General features: G+C 41.1%; 1 protein-coding gene across 3 annotated transcripts in view; it reads left to right on the top strand.

Annotated features, from left to right (window-relative positions):
• The window catches only part of rgl1 (ral guanine nucleotide dissociation stimulator-like 1), a 185,729-nt gene that overhangs the window by 55,826 nt on the left and 108,824 nt on the right, over positions 1–21,079 (top strand). The window contains exon 1 of one of the 3 annotated variants that reach the window (XM_072274288.1): positions 7,541–7,963. The exons of 1 other annotated variant lie outside the window; for it this stretch is intronic. In XM_072274288.1, the coding sequence (XP_072130389.1) occupies positions 7,949–7,963 (15 nt within the window). In that variant the 5' untranslated portion in view covers positions 7,541–7,948. Of the gene's footprint in view, positions 1–7,540; positions 8,092–21,079 lie in introns of those variants that run through there. One more of the 3 variants, XM_072274284.1, reaches the window with a different exon arrangement.

Raw genomic sequence — 21,079 nt, 5'->3', positions numbered from 1 at the left:
TACTAGCCACATTGTTATCCCTTCCATTGAGGCCATTGTTGAATCCTGAACCAATGCCTTGCCAAATTAATCAGCCAAGTTCTGATGAGGTGATGCAAGCAGGCAAAATATCAGCTATCATCTTGGTGAGTGGCAGAATAAGCTTACAGTCTACTCCTGACCCTGAGTAGCTGTAATCAGAGTAGCATTTAAAATTAAATTGCATTTTCTAAAATTAATTTTAAAAAACTGCCTTCTCTAAATACAGTTTGTTCAATAAAGCAAGCCCACCCAATGTAAAGGAAAACCAGACCCTGAATAGAAATTGAAATGGCCACAGTGAAACACTTTTAACATATAAATATTTGATCCAATAATATGAACAAAAATTTTGGTAGGCTTGCTGTTATTAAATGACCAAAAAATTCAATCAACATTTCTCTGGCTCTAAAAATAAATATTAAATTAAGTACTGTAACTAGTTAGAAACTGTGAAATTGCTGGGAGGATAAGGTTTTTTTTTAACGTGTAGCTGTTAAGTCCCTCAGTCCATGACCTTGTTTTACTGTCAACATTATTCATGTTATCATTATCAACAAATTACAATACACCACCTGCATGATATTGCAAATTAAAGTCAGTACACTTGTTGGATTTGGCAAGGGTCAGGCTAATAGATCATTCAAATACACTCCTTAATGGGCTTGCATTCATCTCCTCTGTCTGTTCTTGGGCATTGGTAGTTTTTGTGTGCAGAGTGCTGACGCCTAGTTTTATTCTGCTTTGAATTAATACTTGGGGTAAATTTCAACTTTTTCCCTGTGGCCTTGTATAAAGTTGAACTTTAATTTGATTCAGACTCTTTTTAAAAGTTTCCATACTGGTGGTATGTATTTTTCTGTCAAAGGGCGATGATGAAGTGCTGTATCAGGGATTTCCATATGCCAAGTCATTCTAAGTGGTGGTGTTCTGACACCTGCTTCCTGGGGAAGAGCAGAAGCAAATTAATCATATGATTTGTCTCCAAGTGAAAGTCCAGTTTTGGTTGGTTAATTGGTTGGCATGGAGTTTGATGGATAATCACTCTTAATGTCAGCGTTTCCACCTGGAACATGCAACTCAGCAGAATGCTTGCATCAATCACAACATTGCTTAGTAGGCTGTGGGTTTGATTCCCAATCTAGAGAATGATTACATAATTTAGGCTGGTAGTACTAAAAGTTGGTTGCTTGCACCATAAAGCATCCATCTTTCCTGTGTTAACATATCTTCAACTGTTCATTTATTGGTGCATTTTTGTGCAATTTTTCCTCTAGTTCAAGAATCAATTCCACATCTATACACTTATGCAGATGTGTAGATGATATAAAATATTCCATAAATCTTGTTTAGAGAAGGGGATATTATTCCATGGTGAAAAACCAAATACTTGAACTAGTGTGCTTTTTCCTCACTAAAACATATTATCTGGTCACACAAAATGCTAGAGGAACTCAGCAGATCAGGCAGCATCTGTGGAAATGAATAGATAGTCAACATTTTGGGCCAAGCTGCTTCTTAACGACTGAGAAGGAAGGGGGAGGATAGCAGAATAAAAAGGTGGGGGGGAGGGGAAGGAGGCTAGCTGGAAGATTACAGGTAGAGCCAAGTGGGTGGGGAAAAGTCAGGGGCTGGAGAAGAAGGAATCTGATGGGAGAGGAGAGTGAACCAAGGGAGAAAGGGAAGGAGGAATGGACTTGGGGGAAGTGATAGGCAGGTGAGATGAGGTGAAATGTCAGAGTGGGGAATACAGGTGGGGGGTGGGTAGATAATTGTTTACCAGAAGGAGAATTCAATATTCATGCCATCAGATTGGAGGCCTTCCAGGCGGAATTTTTAGGTGTTGCTCCTCCACCCTGAGGGTGACCTCATCTTGGCACAAGAGGAGGACATGGACCAACACGCCAGAATGGGAATTAAAATGTTTGGCCACTGGGAAGCCCCCACTTGTGACTGGTGGTGCGGATGTGCCCATTGAAGTGATCCTCCAATTTACGATGTTTCTCAACAATGTAGAGGAGGCCGCATCGGGAACACTGGCACGATAGATTATCTTGTCATTATTACATTGTTTCTTGGCCTTGGGACTATTAACTCTGTGCTGACTATAAAGCATCTTGTTTTCCATATCCTGCATTCATTCAATTGATTCTCTCTAGATTCCCTCAACTCTTACCCCGTCTAAGTTTCCACCTGCATAAGCACTGGATAATTTGGAGTGGCCAGTTACTGCAGCAGCCTGCATGATTTTGGATGTGGTTAGAAACTGGAAGTCCTGGAGGAAGCCCACACTGTCACGGGGTGAAAGGGAAAATTCCATACAAACTGTACCTAGGACCAGGATTGAACCAGAATAGCAGCTTCTACCAGCTGTGGCACTGTGAACTTCTCAGGAATGAAATGCATTTGGTCAAGTTGTATACCGTTCTCTAGAAAAGTATATACTTTCGAGAAAATGTTCACTAGATTTTGTTTCACCTGGAATGGCAGGTTTGTCACATAAGGAGCAATTAATCAGATTTGACCTGTCTTTAGTTTTCGGAAATATAGGGATCTCTTTGAAAGGTGAAAACTGTCCAGTCCTGTACATACACAACAGATGTGGAGCTGAAGCATACCCTGCCTAGAGTGTAGAATAAGGGCCACTCTCTCGATAGGGGTCAAACACTTTGGACAAATTAAATCATTTACCCAGATGATAGTGATCCTTTTGGAATTCCCTGCCCAAGAGGGTGAAGCAATCTCAAGTATATTCAGGGTTGTACGTTTTAAGTATTAAAGACACTGAGTTTAATGTAAGAAAGTTGTGCTGAGGTTAAATGGTGGTGCTCTTATTGAATGGTGGGGCAGACATGACTAAATGGCTTCATTTTTCTATTTATTTGAGCGTATGGGGAGAAGGTATGACTAATGAAGCCAGACTAAATATTGAGATTTTTTCCCCCCCTTTCTCCTTTGATCTTCTTTCACTCTTATTGTCAGATATGATTGCAGATCATATGAAACCTTGAATTTCACTTAAGGCTAAACTGGAAAAGCTGAGGTTGTCATCTTGCACCAAAGAAGGTTGAAGGGCAACTTGAAAGAGGTGTATGAAAGCACAGCAGATTCCAATAGAGAAGTTGTTTTATGGTTGGAGGATTGGTCTGGTGAAGATTTGCAACTTTGGGCTAAAGATAAGGGTATGTGAAGAAAAGGTTTTCTTCCTGAGTTGGATAACTATGATCAAAAGGTTATTCCATGAAAGGTAAATGAAATGGTTAGGGCTTTCACAGGTGAATAGAATACTCACTTGAGAGTTTCAGGGGTGATAGGCAGTTGAAATGGCTGAATTGCTGTTAGGAACTGGCATAGATTCTGAGTTCAGTGGGCTGCTTCTGTAATATGTGCAGTTCTCCATAATTTCAGTGACTATAAGATGGTGGTTTAAAGCTAAAATTCATCTGTTAAACAATTATGAATGCAACTAATGATAAACTGGTGGAGAGCTGCAAGTGCCTATGACCTATAGTTGTACAGTTTCAACAACAGTGAAACTAAAGATTCATGATTGTTTAATATCTTTGCCTGTACACAAGTGTAAAGGAGGACAAAATAATTGTTACTCCAGATCTGATGCAACACAAATAAAAACAAAATATAAAGAAAATAATGATAAACACTAAATAAATGCAGAAGATAGCTAGCTTATTTGTACAGTTTGATTAAAAGTCCATAATGTGACACTAGGCTGTACACAAGTTGACTGACAGGAAGTAATAAAGTAGGGGTGGTTGAGAGTGTGGAGGAGTCTTCAAGGATGTAAAATGTTTGCAGAACTTAGCTCATCCAGTTGGAATTCTTCCCAGATATAATGTCTTAAATTTTTGGGCAAATGTGTATTCTCCCAGTGGAAATTTAATTGGTTACAGTATTATCGAGTTGCTTGGTTACAGATGATTTTATTTATTGAATAATGCTAATTGTTTGTAATAGCCACAAGCTACTTAAAACAATTATTCAGTTATAATTGACATTTCTGTTCAGCGATACCATAAAATATGGTGAATGGAGGAGTGAGATGGTATAAAATTTTCTTCTTTACCAGTATAATTTCCTGTAGACCATAAGCAATTAGAATGGAATTAGACCATCCTGCCTGTCAACTCTGCCCCACCATTTCATTACAGCTGATTCATTTTCCCTCTCAATTCCATTCTCCTGCCTTCTCTCCATGACACTTCATGTCCTGACTAATCAAGAACCTATCAACCTCTGACTTAAATACACCCAATAACTTGGCTTCTACAGCTGCCTGTGGCAGTGAATTCCACAGGTTCACCAACTGGCTAAGGAAATTACTCTGTTCTAAATGGATATCCCTCTATTCAGAGGCTATACCCTCAGATCCTGGAATTCTCCCACTATAGGAAACATTCTCTCCATCTAAGCCTTTCAACATTCAACAGGTGTCAATAAGATCTCCCTTCATTCTTCTAAATTCCAGTGAGTACAAGCCCAGAGTTACCAAACACTCCCCATACAATAACCTTTTCATTCCTGGAATCGTTTGCATAAACCTCCTCTGAACCCTCTCCAATTTCAGCACATCCTTTCTGCTTATAATACTCCAAGTGAAGCCTCTCTAGTGTCTTATACGCAGCATTTATTCCTTGTTTTTATATTCCTGTGTTCGTGAAATGAATGCTAACATTGCATTTATCTTCCTCACCACTGACTCAACCTGCAAGTCAACCTTTAGGGACCCCTGTATGAAGACTCAAGTCCCTCTGCACCTTGGATATTTTAATTTTCTGCCTGTTTAGAAAATAGGCTCTGCTTTAGTTCCTTCTACCAAAGTGCATGACCATATACTTCTTGACACTGTGTTCTATCTATCACTTCTTTGCCCTCTGCCTAAGCCCTTCTGCAGCCTCCCTACTTCTTCAGCACTACCTGTCCATCTACCTGTCTTTGTATCACTTGCAAACTTGGACACAAAGGAATCAATTTCATTATCCAAGTCATTGACATATAATGTAAAAAGAAGCAGTGCACATACATACCCCTATGTAACACTACTGGTCACCAGCAGCCAACCAGAAAAGGCTCCCTTTATTTCTATTCTTTGCCTATGAGCCAATCCTCCATGCTAGTATCTTTCCTGCAATGTCTCTTATCTTGTTAAGCAGTCTTATATGCAACAACTTGTCAAAGGCCTTCTGAAAATCCAAATACATAATATCCACAGATTCTCCTTTGTCTATTCTACTTGTTATTTCCTCAAAGAATTCCAACAGATTTGTCTATTATTTCCTTCCCTTGGCCCGATTCCCTTTTTTGAAGTGGAGTGACATTTGCAATTTTCTAGTCCCCTGGAACCATGCAAATATCTAGTGATTCTTGAAAGATCACCACTAATGCCTCCACAATCTCCTCAGCTACCTCTTTTAGAACCCTTGGTGTTCTCTTTCAGTCCATCTGGTCCAGGTGACTTATCTACCTTTAGCCTCCCAAGCACCTTATCCCAAGTAATAGCAATTGCACTCACATCTGCCCCCTGACACTCTCAAACTTCTGGCACACTACTAGTGTCTTCCACAGTGAAGATGGATGCAAAATACACATTAAGTTCATCCATCATTTTTTTTGTCCCCCGTTACTACCTCTTCAGCGCCATTTTCCACTGGTCCGATATCTACTCCCAACTTCTTTTAATCTTTATATAGCTGAAAAAGATTTTGGTATCCTCCTTTATATTATTGGCTAGCTTACCTTCATATTTCATCCTTTCTCTCCTTATAGCTTTTTTAATTGCCTTCTGCTGGTTTTAGGAGCTTCCCAATCCTCTACCTTCCCACTAATTTTTGCTCTATTATATGCCCTCTCTTTAACTTTAAGTTGTTTTGACATGTCAGCCATGGTTGTTTAAAGCCAAAGCATTCTCCCAATAAGCTTAACTAAATATTTTTCAGCCTCTCTTTCCCTCCCAGCAAATAAACCTTGTGTTCTTAGGCAAAGCCTATATAAAAGAAGAGTATCTTCACTTCATAGAGTTGGGAATAACTTTGAGTGGTTAAGGCTGTCCTTGCAATCCCCACTCCAGTCAAATTTTGGTGAAAGTGGCCCACGATAGCAGCTGGAAAGTTTCATTTGGGTCACCTGGAAAGAAAGCGTTAACATCTGAAATATTGAATGTGACAATTAGAATTAGATTCATTATCATTGTTTATAGCTGCAGTACAGTGCAAAAACAAACTACTGTATTGAAAGTTACAAAATACTACAAAAAAAGTGTCCATAGATCATTTGGAAATCAGATGATGGGGAAGAAGCTGTTCCTGAATCATTGAATGTGAGTGTTCAGGCTCATATACCTGGTAGTAATGAGAAGAAGGCAAATTCCCCTGATGTGAGTCCTTGCAGATGGATGTTGCCTTGGGAATCTGCTCTTTAAGATGTCTTCTCTTGAGGTGGATAGTGCCCATGATGGAAATAACTATATAACCCTTTACAGCCTCTTGTGATGCTGTGTATTGGAGGCTTCATTCTAGGCTATAAAGCAACCAGTCAGAATGCTCTCCACTGGATATAAAAATTTGCACGTCTTTGATGAACTAAATCTTAAATTTCTAAAGTAGGACTACTAGCCTGCCTTCATGAATGCATCACTGTGTTAGGTCCAAGCTAGACCTTTTGAGACATTGACCCCCAGAAATTTGAAGCTACTCTACTGACCTCTTAGTGAGTACTGAGGTGTGTTCTCTTGATTTCCCCTTCCTGAAGTCCACAATCGATGTCTTTATCTTGCTGATACTGAATGTAAGGATGCTGTTACGATACCACTCAACCAGCCAATTTATTTCACTCCTGCACGCCTCCTTGATGGCAGCGATAATGGTGCTATCTGCAAATTTAATTGTTATCACTGGAGCTGTGCGTAGACACACAGTCGTGGCTGCACGTAACATCCGTGAGGTATGACTGATCGTCATCAAGTAGATGTTAGTACCAATCTGTACTGACTGGGATCTAGCGACAATGAGAACCTCCTGGGTTTTAGGGAAATCAAAACTTGTCTAACTCTTTCCGGGAGAGAAAATCTGCTATTCTAATTTGGTATCAAAAGAAATCCCCTTATCCTAAAGCGAAACTAATTTTAAATGTAATAATCATGTCGCTCCCTTTATCAGTGAAACATCCTGGTGAATCACTTGCAACAAACAAATCTGTACTGTTCAGTGATGCCCCAGTATCTCATTGGCAATTGTTTAAAAAGGGAGGCCACCGAGCCTTGCAAATGATCTTTTTTGTTAGATGAAGGATGCTGATTTGTCAAGAGCATTTTATGGGGCTAGAGGTAGCGATGAAATGTTGCATTACTAGGCAACTTTGGATCCCACTTCCCATTTTTGCAAAAATCCACCCCAGGTTTTTACGCCTTGGTGAGGTTTGTTTTAATAAACGCCAAGACACGCACGCAAGGCGCTCATTTGAATGGGGCAATGACATCACCGCTAGTAGATGAAAAAGTTTTTCCCACCTCCTTTCGAAGAAGGGAGTTGAGCGTGAAGTAATCTAGGCAGTGGGGCTGAGCAGCCCGAGCCTCGGCAACAGAGGCGGCGGCGGCTGTCAGTCACCCGTCAGACGACGCCCGGGCGGCAGCTGTCAATCTGCCGCTCCTGGCTGGGAGGCAGCTGTCAACCTGTCAAGCAGCCGCGCTGCCAGGCAACTGCAGCACCCCGGCGCCGAGGGATACCTCCGCACCCACTCCATCCATCACGCACTTCACTCTAGCACCATGTTTCTGTAGCTATTATTTTGCTCCCTAACAGAACGCAACACCCGCTCCCTCAAAAGATAGGTGTTTATTTTTTTGGGAAGCCGTCTCCAATGATCTCCCCGTTACCTGTGGAATTGCTGCCAGCCGCCGCCTCCACCTGGACCCCTGATGCGGGCGCTCACGGTATGTTCGACCGAAAGCGATCCGCGGTGCGCAACATTCAGCAGAGCTTGGTGCTGGAACTGCTCGGCGAACCGAACGTGGCCCTGCAGAACTATCAAGCCAGGTCCCCGGAGGAAAGCAGCTCGCCGGTACGTGTCTTTCTGTGCGGTGGGCTGGAGGGACAACGGGGCATGGTTCATTGTGCTGAGGTGCTGCTGAGCGCACTGAAGCAACGTTCACTGGGTGTTTTGCCCCCTCTTTCTCTTCACGATTGTTTATTGCAAGTCACAAAAGTCAGCATTGCGTGATATTTCAAGAGTCTGAAATTTGCATTTCAATTGTTTTTTTTTCATAAGGGGCCCGGGGTAGTGTCAAGGCGTTGGTGTTTCTATAATAATGTGGCTACATGTATCTATAACCTCCAGTGTATTTTTTGCCTCCCTTTAGAGATTTTGATTGTAATAGATGAAATGGAAATTAGGGCTTATTCGGATGGTTACTAAATGGGCAAACTCTGCCTGTTAATTAACCTTTGCTTTTAGGGCACGGGGCAATCAGTGCTGATATTATTATATTGTTTTTTTCCGCGTGGGATGCTCGCTTTATCAAAATGAAAGGACCGAACAGTCCGTATTTGCTTTTGAAAAGGTCTTGTAAATACTTAAAGCAGGACTTTCGTCAGTTCTGCGTTGCAACAACCGAGGGGGCTATTGTACTGCCTTCTATCTTTACTGTAGCGCTTTGGGATAGTAAACTCGGTAATAATTTTAGTTGGGGATTGTCTGCACAGCAAAGTCTTCATAAACTTGGCCATTTCTCGGATGTTAGGAAGAGCAAGTGTTTCCGCTTGCGGCAACATGCGGCGGGGTATAAAACGCTAACTAGTCACATGTTGTGAATGTTAACGTTGTCAGCATTCCGGGGTGAATGGAGAATCTCCGCAGCTCACAGGTCACAGGACGAAACCAAACGTGCTGGCCAGTAATCGGCTGAATTTCAAACGGAACGTAGTAACGAAATAAAGAACTGCAATAGTTGAGGTCCCGATAGCAGATTCCTTCGAGTTCTTGGTTTGCTGAGAGCTGGTTGAGAGACAGAAAGAAAAATCTGGGAAATAACCTCCTTGCCTGAGATTTGAAGGGGAGCCGTAGTATTTGCAATGTCAACAGTGCGTTGCTGACCGGTTTTCCTCGATTTTAATCCTTGCACTCTAAGTGTCAATCAGAAAACTACCCCAATCATTAGATAGGTAAAGCGCATACTTTGTGCGACGTCATTCGAGTGTTATAAATTATAAACAATTTTATTGGCGACGTGTAGATAGCTATTGGAACGGTTTTGGGTTCCATCTTTGATTAAAAACATTCTGTTTTAGACTATGATTAAGCTGTATTCTAGGGCTACATATTATCCTGTCCTTTGAGGGGAAATGGGTGCAATTCCAGAACAGATTTAAGGCTTTTGTGCTTCTTGGGAGTGTGTTGAGGGTAGGGAAATGGTGAGAAAGTGATGGGAGAAGAGGAACTCCTCCATTGTTATTCAGCTATTGTGGAAGTTCAGTGAAGCCAGTCTAAATCTCCTCTTTGTGTTCACAGTGGCTGCTTTATGTTGGGGTAACAATAGCCAAATGAAGAGACTCCAGGTAACCCATTTCACAGTGGGGTCTTGTTACAGTCACTGTTTTGTCCACTGAGAAATGAGATGGAGCTTGGAGGTATGGACCATGTGGAAGTTGCTTCATCAATTCTACTAACCTTCCATGAAAGATAGGCTGTGTATTTCATAAATGGGTTGAACACTAGTGCAAAATGTGAGTTTAGAAAATCAACACATCAGAGGAGCATAATATTTGCTTTATTTTCTATGTTAATGCAACATGAATTTGAAATTCAGCTCCTATAGTAGATATTAGTGTCTCTAGCCTGTTTAACCTAGTGTGAATATTGTTGATTTCTGTTATCTATTTAGACTGGTTAGTAGACTTGATATATGAATTATTGTTAGTACTAATCAGTTTTGAATGATGTTCTGCAACTTGTGGGCAGACTAGGATAGCATGACGGACAAATAGAACCATCGTAAAGGAAAGATATTAATCTGCTCAGCAGTCTTAAAAACATGCCATTTATACACCGCTGAAATTTGTGGTTTCGTGATTACCCATGGGAACTCCTGGACTTCATTAGTGCTGGTGTGAAATTTTCCTTTTTTTCCCTTGACTGTGACAATGATTTGAAGGATTTTTTAAATGTCCTGAGGGCACTATTGAGGAATGTGCCATCTTTGTCCAAATGGTGGCATCCTAGTGTCATTATTTCTGAGTGAGTGTTTTCTCTGCACCCTTGTACGCTTTCATTCTTTATCCCTAACAATTGCAAGAAACAAACATGTTATTGATTATTTCAATGACTCTTGAAACAGAACTGTGTGTGTGTTTTTCTCCCCCATGATGGCCACCACATGCAAACTGCAGTGTAGAGATCTCAATAAGCTGACTATGGTAAGGTTCACAAGGCAATATGTAAGATTGTTATCTTCAATATGAAAATGGATATTTTTATATACATTTTACATATTTAGACACTGTTAGGAGTTCAACTGTTAAGTTTTGGGTAACAAATTTACCTGGGGAGATGAAGGAAGTTCAATTGGGTCCAGTCAGCAGAACATTAATTTGCATTCTATTGATGCCCCAGCTGAGTTACTGAACAAATTTCACTGGATGTCTCTTCTGTTGTTGCCTTGGCTTGCTTCCATTTCGACCATTTTTTGCTCCATTTGAGACCTTGGCCTGGATATCATTGAAACGCTTTGAAACTATCATTATCATACACAATTAGAGTAACACTTTGAAGAGTTTTCGAGGCAAGACTGTAGTTCATATACCGCTTGGATGTAAACAACCTAGGTCATGAGTTCCCAACCTAGGGTCCAGTGACTCCCTAGTTAATGATAAGGGTCCATGGCATAAAAAAGATTGGAAACCCTTGATCTATGTTAGCAGTCTAGTATCTTGGTATATAAGAAAATACTACCTCTAGATATCTCATAGACAGTACATTTTTGTATATCTCTACAGTCTTTTGGATGTGGTTTTCCTTGCACGCAGTTCCATGGAGCTTGAAGCAATCTCCATTTGCAACCAATAACTAAAACACACTCTCATTGTTTATGGGAGCTCGCTGTGCTTGAGTTGGCAGCTGCATTCGCAAGGACAACTCCAAAAGCACTTAATTTACTCAGTACAATTTTTTACACCAATCTTAAAGGATGCCAGCTATATGTGTGTTTGACTTTATCTTTCTCTTTCTAAAAGTAAGACAATGGATGTTGAAAAATTCAATTTTAATAAACTAATCAAAAAAAGTCAAGTAACAATAATTTTTACTTTGCACTGAAAGATGAGTTTAACTGTTCAGTACAAAGAGATAGCTTTGGTTATCACATTCATTGAAAACACCTTTTCCTATTTTAGCTGATGCTTGTAACATTTTGGTCATTGATTTTTGCTAAATTTCCTGCCCCTTGATTTTTAAGCCAGGAGTGGTAAATGGTGAGTTTATGAGGTCATTGTCAATTGCATTCACCAACTGCTGCTATCTTATCCAAGGATATGGAAAAGAGCAAAGGAGTTTGTTTGCTTCCTTAACTTTGCAACTAGGTTAAAGGTTGTATACTCAAATGTGCCTTTTGTGGCGACTGAACATTTTAGCTGTGGAGAGTTATTGTCTCCTGGAGTTGTGTTTTGTAATTTGCTGCTGAAAGGCTCCAGAAGTCCATCTGTGCCCTAATGACTTCTCTAAATAGTAAAGAGTAAAGTTGCCTCCTCCACATCTAAAGTCTTCTGTGTCTCCCAGTCTCCTAAGTATTGCCTAGCTAGTTCAGTATCTCAATTCCAGAGAAAGTCCTGCTTTTGCAAGCTTGTTTGTATAAAACTGTCCCTTTTTGTTGAAGGGGCTATGGGTGGGAAAAGAAGGATGCATTGGTAAATGCACAAGAGATTCAGGAGATGGTTACCTTGAATTGAGGGTTTCAGCTAACAGGAGTGATAGAATCAGCTAGGTTTCGCATAACAAAATGGTTGGGGGTGGAATAGTGACCATTTGAGATGAGAAAAAAATTGAGGGGCATAGATAATCACTGTATTTTTCCAGAAAGTCATGGAATCTAAAGCCAGAGGGTGTAGGTTTAAGGTGAAAGTTGAGAAGAGAGATCTGAGGGCTACACTTTCCTACATAGAGGAGGTGAGTATATGCAATGAGCTGCCTGATGTTAGAGGCAAAATTATTTCTAACTATTAACATTTGAGCAGGTACTTGGATAGGAAGGGTGCTGAGGTATAGGGGCCTCACGATCAGCATTGATGGACATGTTAGGCCATGCATTCCATTTCTGTGCTGCTGACCTGACCACAACTACTGCTGACATGTTTAGTTACTTAGTTTTATTTTTAATCTAAAAGAAATAGTTCCCTGTTCCTAAGCATTATGAAGAAATGGATGATTCATCCAAGCTGTTTTCCATCTTCCTTGAAATGCTTTCTCATTTTTGTTTTGCTTAGTTAGGATTTATCCTCAACAAAGATCCAAACATTTTGTGCATGCAGAAGGCTGCTGGTACTCTATAGAGGAACGAACTGAAGTACATAAAATAAACAACAAAGAAAGTCGAACAGTACACTACAGCACAGGAACAAGCTCTTCGGCACAGCCTGTCCAACTAAGTTAGTAATCAAATGACCATCTAAACTAATCCCTTCTGCCTTCGTAATGTCCATATAGTTCCATTTGCCTCACAACCATGTGCCTATCCACAACACCTCCGTTCCAGCGGCCCAATCAGTGGCAGGAGCAGGCCACAGCGATGAGGTTTCTCGCAGCTCAGCGGTGCTTGTTTAAAAGGAGAGCTTTGCAGGTGCTCGGGCTTATTCTGACTGTCGAATTAACAGCAGGAGCAGGCCACAGCGACGGAGTTTCTCGCAGGTCGGTGACATTTGTTTACAAGTACAGAATGGACAAGTGGGGCGGCCATTGTTGGGAGTAGGACGGTGGTGAGAGAAGGAGAGTCGGGTTTTGGCTCAAAAGAGGTCAGCAATGCTTGGAAGAGGTGTTGGCTCTGGGTAAGCCTCTGTTAAGGTTCCCTTTTCTCTCTCTTGCTGTACCGAGTGTAGTAAATGGCTGTTGTGTGTTCTTCATGCTGGATGTTGAGTCCTGGGAGGCCCAGAGTCTCCCAGAGAACTACATCTGCGATGTGCATCCAGCTGCAGCTCCTTGAAGACCGTGTTAGGGATCCGGAGCAGCAGCTGGATGACCTTCGGCTGGTGCGGGAGAGTGAAGAGATCATTGATCAGAGTCACAGGGAAGTAGTCACCACTGAGTTATAGGAGGAGAGTAGCTGGGTGACCAGCAGGAGAAATGGATACATGAATAGGCAGATAGCACAGTGGCCATTTCTCTCAATAATAAGTATACTGCTTTGGATACTGTAGTCAGGGATGACCTCCCAGGAGAATGCCACAGAGACTGGATGCTGGCACTGAGCGTGGGTCCATGATGCAGAAGGGGAAGAGGGAGAAGAGTGGAGCGGTAGTGATAAAGGACTCGATAGTCAGAGGAACAGACAGAAGATTCTGTGGACGTGAATGGGACACCCGAATGTATGTTGCCTCCCTGGTACCAGGGTCGGAGACATCTCAGATTGTGTCCACAGCATTTTGGAGAGGGGGAGAGAGCAGCCAGATGTATTGGTACCAATGACATAGGAAGGAAAAGCAAAGAGGTCCTGAAAAGAGAATTTATAGAGCTAGGTAGAAAGCTGAGAAACAGGACCTCTGGGGTAGTAATTTCTAGATTGCTACCTGTGCCATGTGCCAGTGGGTGTAGAAATAGGATAATTTGACAGATTAATGCATGGTTGAGAAGTTGGTGCAGGTTCTTGGATAATTGGATCTCTTCTGGCGGAGGTGTGCGCTGTTCAAAAGTGATGGTTTGCACTATTCTCGCAGGCAGGTTTGTTAGAGCTGTTGGGGCGGGGGGGTGGATTTAAGCTAATTTGGCTGGGCGATGGGAACCAGAGTGAAGGGTCTCAGGAGAGGACAGATGGTAAAAAAAGTGAAGATAGCATGCAATCAGACTGTCAGAAAGGGCAGGCAAATGATAGGACAAAATTGCAACCAGCAGGGTGAGTATCAGTGTTTTACAGATGCAGAATCAAAAAGGGTAGCAAATACAGTACTCAGTGTTATATCTCAATGGCTGGAATATAAGAAATTAGGTGGCTGATCTTGTTTCACTTTTACAGATGGTTGGGTATGATGTTGTGGCCATCACTGAATTGTGGCTGAAAGATGGTTATAGTTGGGAGCAGAATGTCCAAGGTTACACGTTGTATCGAAGGGATAGGAAGATAGTCAGAGGGGATGGCATGGTTCTGATGGAAAATAATGGCATCAAATCAGTAGAAAGATGTGATATAGGATTAGAAGATGTTGAATCCTTTGTGGTTTGAGTTAAGAAACTGCAAGGGTAAAAGGACACTGATGCAGTTATATATACAGGCCTCCCAACAACAGCTGGGATGTGGACCACAGATTAAAATGGGAAATGGAAAAGGCACGTCAAAAGGACAATGTCATGATAGTCATGGGAGATTTCAACATACACGTCGACTGGGAAAATCAGGTTGGTAATAGATCTTGAGAGTGAACTTGTTGAATGCCTATGAGATGGCCTTTTGAGCAGTTTGTCATTGAGCCTACTAGGGGATCAGCTGTACTGGATTAGGTGTTATATAACGAACTGGAGGTGATCAGGGAGATTAAGGTAAAAGAACCCTTAGGAGGCAGTGATCATAATGTGATTGAGTTCAATTTGAAATTTGATAAGGAGAAAGTAAAGTCTGACGTAGCAGTATTTCAGTGAAGTAAAGGAAATTACAGTGAGACAGGAGTTGGCCAAAGTAAATTAGGAGATGATGACAGCAGAGCAGCAATGGTGTGAGTTTCTGGAAAAAAATGAAGATACAGGATAGATGTATTCCAAAGACAAGTATTCAAATGGCAAAGTAGTACAACTGTGGCTGATACGGGAAGTCAAGGCTAATGTAAAGGCAAAAGAAAGGACAATACAACAGAGCAAAAATTAGTGGGAGATACTGGATTGGGGAGCTTTTAAAAACCTACAGGAAGCAATTGAAGAGTCATTAGGAGGGAAAAGATTAAATATGAAAGCAAGCTAACAAAAAATATCAAAGTGGATAGTAAAAACTTCTTCAAGTATGTATAACATAAAAGAGAGATGAGAGTGCATATAGGACCGCCAGAAAATGAGGCCAGAGAAATAATAACGGGGGCTAAGGAGATGGCAGATAAACTAAATGAGTATTTTGCATTAGTCTTCACTGTGAAGACACTAGCAGTGTGCCAGATGTTGAAGGGTGTGAAGGAAGAGAAGTGAATGCAGTTACTATTACAAGGGAGAAGGTGCTCAAAAAACTGAAAGACCTAAGGGTACATAAGTCACCCGGGCCAGATGAACTACACGCTAGGGTTCTGAAAAAGGTAGCAGTAGAGATTGTGGAGGCATTAGAAATGATCTTTCAAACATCATTAGACTCTGGCTTGGTGCCAGAGAACTGGAAAATTGTAAATGTCACTCCACTCTTCAAGAAAGGAGGAAGGTAGCAGAAAGGAAATTATAGACCTTTTAACCTGATCTCATGGGTTGGGAAAATGTTGGAGTCAGTTATCAAGAATGAGGTTATTGGAGTCGGTTGTTGTTATAGAGTACTTGGTGACAGGGCAAGATGGGAAAATCTTGCCTGACTGACCTGTTGAAATTCTTTGAGGAGATTGCATGTAGGATAGATAAAGGGGATGCAGTGAATGTTGTATACAGTACTTGGACTTTCAGAAGGCCTTTGACAAGGTGCCACAGATGAGCCTGCTTACCAAGTTAAGAGCCCATCGTATTACAGGAAAGTTCCTGGCATGGTTAGAGCATTTGCTGATTGGTAGGAGGCAGTGAGTGGGAATAAAAGGATCCTTTTCTGGTTGGCTGCCAGTGACTAGTGGTGTTCTGCAAGGGCCAGTGTTGGGATCACTTCTTGTTATGCTGTTTATCAATGATTTAGATGATGGAATAGATGACTTTATTGCTAAGTTTGCAGATGATACGAAAATTGGTGGAGGGGCAGGTAGTGTTGAGTAAACAGGTAGGCTGCAGAAGGACAGACAGATTAGGAGAATGGGCAAGAAAATGGCAAATGAAATACAATGTTGGAAAACATAGGGCTTCTACAGATATGTTAAGAGCAAAAGGATAGCAAGGACAAAATTGGTCCTCTGGAGGATCAGAGGGGTAATCTATGCATGGACCTGAAAGAGATGGAGGAGATCTTTTAATGGATTTTTTTCTCATCTGTATTTACCTGAGAAATGGACACAATCTGTAGATGTGGGGCAATACACAAGTGGGGTCATAGACACTATACAGATCACAGCAGAGTGTTTACTGACTTGAGGTGGATAAATGCCTAGTCAGTTGTTTAAGAAAGACACTTAAGAATATGCCAGGAAATTATAGGCCAGTGAGCCTGACGTCAGTAGTGGAAAAGTTTTTGGAAGTTATTCTAAGGGATCACATTTATCAGTATTTGGATAGGCAGGGACTGATTACGGATAGTCAATCTGACTTTGCATGGTGATCAGTCTTAGAGTTTTAAGAGGAAGTTACCAGGAAAGTTGATGAGGGCAAGGCAGTGGATGTTGTCTACATGGAACTTAGCAAGCCCTTTGGCAAATTCCCTCATAGGAGGTTGGTAAAGATGGTTCAATCACTTGGCATTCAAGATAAGGTAGCAAATTGAATGAAGTACTGGCTTCACGGGAGAAGCCAGAGAGTGGTTGTAGATGATTGCCTGACTGACTGGAGGCTTGTGGCTAGTGGTGTGTCGCAGAGATCAGTCCATTGTTTTTTGTCATCTATATCAATGACCTGGATGATAATGTGACAACTGGATCAGCAAATTTGAGGAAGACACCAAGATTGGCTGTGTAGTGGACAGAGAAGAATACTATCAGGGCTTGCAGCAGGATCTGGATAAACTTAAAACATGCGCTGAGAAATGGTAGATGGAGTTTAATTTAGACAAGTGTGAGGTGTTGCACTTTGGGAGGACCAATCAGGGTACTGTAGGGCTTAAACGATGAGTGGTAGGGCACAGCGTAGTGTGGTAAAACAAAGGGATTTGAGAATGCAGATCCATAAATCATTGAAAATTGCATCATAGGTAGATAAGGGTTGTAAAGAAATCTTTTGACATATGGACTTTCATAAATCAATGTAATGAGTGCAGGAGTTGGGATGTTATGTTGAAATTGTATAAGATGTTGGTGAGGCCTAATTTGAAATATTGTGTCCAGTTTTGGTCATGTACCTACAGGAAAGAGTGCAGAGAAAATTTACAAGGATGTAGCCAGGGCTTGAGAACCTGAGTTATAGAGGAAGGTTGAATAGGGTTAGGACTTTTATTCCCTAGAATGTAGAATATTGAGGGGAGATTTGATAGAGAGGTACAAAATTATGCAGGGTATAGATAGGTAAATGCAAGCAGGCTTTTTCCACTGAGGTTGGGTGAGCCTACAACTAGAGTCATGGGTTAGGGGTGAAAGGTGAGGTTTAAGGGGGACATGAAGGGAAATGTCAGTCAGAGGGTAGTGAGCATAGGGAACGAGCTGCTGATACAAATAGTGGATGTAGGGCTGCTTTCAACATTTAAGAGAAATTTGGATGGGGTACATGGATAAGAGGGGTTTGGAGGGCTATGGCCTGGACGCAGGATGATGGGACTAGGCAGATTAATGGTTTGGCACAGATTAGATGGGCCAAAGTGCCTGTTTCTGTGCTGTAGTGTTCTATGACAGCACCCCAGGCAAAGCATTCCAGGCATCCATCACTCTTTGGTTTAAAAAAAAATACCCTGTACATCTTCTTTGAAATAATCCCCTCTCACCTTAAGTACATACCTTCTGGTTTTAGATAGTTCAACCCTGAAAAAGATACTCTATCTACTCTATCTATGCTTCTCATAATCTTATAAACCTCTATCAGGTCACCCCTCAGCCTCTGCTACCCCAGAGAATACAACCCAAGTTTGTCCAACATCTCATGATATCACATGCCTTCTAATCCAGGCAGCATCCTGGTAAACCTCTTCTGCATCCTCTCCAAAGCCTGGACATCCTTCCTATAATTGGGTGACTAGCACAGTTATGCAATACTCCAGATGCAGCCCAACTGGAGTTTTATGAAGCTGCAACGTAACTTCCTGACTTTTGAACACAATGCCTCAACAAATAAAGGCAAGCATGTTTATGTCTTTTTAGTCACTTTCAAGGAGCTATGAACTTGGACTGCAAGATCCCTCTGCTCATCAACACTGTTAAGGATCTTGCCCTTAGTAATCTACTGTCACTTTACCTTTGTCCTACGAAGATGCAACACTTCACATTTAACTGGGTTATGCTCTATCTGCCATTTCTTAGCCCATACCTGCTGTATCCATTACCAGTCTTCTGTGCTATTCACTATGTTACCAATCTTCGTATCATCTGAAAACTTACTAACCCACCCATCTATATTTTCATCAAGGTCATTTATGTACATCACAAACAGCAGAGGTGCCATTACAGATCCTTGTGAAACACCACTAACCATAGTCTTCCAGCTTAAATAAGTCCCTTCGACTACTACCCTCTGTCTTCTATGGCCAAGCCAGTTCTGAATCCAAACAGCTAATTCACCATTAATCCCATGCATCTTAATTTTTTGGATAAGCCTTATCAAGTACCTTACTAAAATCTGTAATTCTACCTTCATCAAACACCCTTGTCTTCTCGGCATAAAACTCAATAAAGTTTAGTAAAAAAGGACCTGCCCTGCACAAAGCCATGCTGGCTCGCCCTAGGCCTTGGTTTTCCAAATGCACATAAATTCTATCCCTAAGGATTCTCTCCAGTAACTTCCCTACCACTGACATGAGACTCATCAATTTATAGTTTCCAGGATTATTTCTAGTTCCTTTCTTGAATAATGGAACAATATTAGCAGGTTAATGGTTCTCTCAATAACCTGGAGTATATCACATCAGGCTTTGGGGACATCCACTTTAATACTTTTTAAGAGACCCAACACTAACTTCTCCTTTATCTTGAAATGCCCTAGCATATCAATATGCTCAGCACTGATCTCTCTGTCCTCCATGTCCTGCTTGGTAAATACGGACGTAAAGTAGTCATTCAGGACCTCACCCACATCCTCCACATCTAAACAAATATTCCCTCCTTTATCTTTAAGTGGTCCTACCCTCTCCCTAGTTATTCTCTTGATCTTGATGTATGTATAGAATGCCTTGGGATTCTCTTTAATTCTGTTTGCCAAGGGCCCTTTCATGGCCCTCCTGGCTTTCCTAATACCCTTCTTCTTTCTGTGCTTCTTTATCATTCTCAAGGGCTCCGTTTGATTCTAGTTTCCTAAGCTTCACATATTTTTCCTTTTTCTTCTTGACTAAATTCATCACCTCTCTCGACATCCAAGGTTCTCTTAACTAAGAGTACTTTTGCACTAAGAAGGTCTCAATTTATATTAGGGAAGTTGAAGTCCCCCCATGACAACCAACCCTATTGTTTTATTGTTGTTTTTAAATGACTCCTGCATTACATTGATCTTATCTCTCACTCATTACTTCAAAGTATGAAGTGAAATGACAGGAAGTTGCTACTGAGCAATTGTAGTTAGAAGGACACAATCCGCTAGTACAAGCAAGTCACATTGGTGACTTTGATGTAGACAGTAAATCAATGAAGCTGTGTAAGAAAATTGTCAACCTAGCCTCGATATAGGCAGTGTGAATATAATTTAAATAACTACTTGAAAATTATTTTGGCATCTCTTGCTGAGGAAAGATTTTGACTCTTAATCAGTTTTGCCCAATATGCTAATTCTAACCCAATGTCAACAGTAACTTTTTTTCCTTTACAAACTTAAGTTCTATGTTGGTTGGCATTAATGGGAACTTTGAGTTTAAAATGATACAATAGCGACTTATTATTTTTCAGAGTTCATTGCTGTCAGCAATAATTTTTTTTCCACAGAAACAGGAGACAAGTTATTCCAATGTACGGAAATTATGCTTACTTATAAAGGAGCTAAAATCATTTCATCTGATGACCTATTACACATGTCAGCAATGAACTGAGAAATGTTGACAACCCTGTTATTTTTGGTGAATAACGATTTCTGTTCTTGCATTTGTCTAGCAACTCTGGATGTTGAATCCAAGTGTTCAGGCCAATTTATCCCTTGGTCTGAATTGGTCCCAGAGGAAATTTCTGTGGAATGATCCTTTTAATACACATTTTTCTGGTCTCCTTAATTATGAGGCAATTAAATTATTTTGTGTTAAGTGACTATTTAATTCATATTTCTCTATACTTTCATTATAACCTTATTTTTGTCTTCATGCTCCATGGTGGTGATTTTACAATTATGTTCAGACAGTCAGAAACTGTTGAAATCATGGCCCTGGAGAAGATTATTCAACCTTTTGTGACCATTCCATAGCAATTCAGGCTATCCCACTTCCCAGTCTTGGTCGAAATGTAGCTCTGCCTGTTTTGGCACATTGTTTATCGTGATTCTTTGAGTGGTAGTTCTGGCTCCTCCAGTAGCTGATCTGAGACCTCCTTTCCAGTCAAGAACAAAGGTTTTTGCCTAACTTTATGTTTTCTTGCCTATGGTCCCAGTTGTTGATAGCTGAAAAAACAATAAGCTCCCTTTTTGCACTGTTCAGTCTTCCTTCAATTGGTAGATCATTGTTTTTTCCTAACTTGCCGCTGGTCTATAGACAATGGCCTAATGTATCTTTCCACAGCTCTGGCAATATCATTGTAAGTCTTTTCTGCACTGTCATCCTGCCAAGATGTGAGGCAAAATGTATGCTGTTCACTTGCCTCCAAACAACCTTGCTGATCAAATACTGTACTCATTGTGTGAATGTTACAACTCCTTTAGGGGTGACTTGTCCTGAATACTCTTAATGTACCACTGGGACAAGTCGCTGACACATGAGATAACTTCA

This window comes from Mobula birostris, chromosome 12, assembly GCF_030028105.1.
Source record: "Mobula birostris isolate sMobBir1 chromosome 12, sMobBir1.hap1, whole genome shotgun sequence".
Classification (NCBI taxonomy): Eukaryota; Metazoa; Chordata; class Chondrichthyes; order Myliobatiformes; family Myliobatidae; genus Mobula; species Mobula birostris.
The sequence above is the reverse complement of the archived record's forward strand: the minus strand, read 5'-3'. Positions and strand labels throughout refer to the sequence as shown.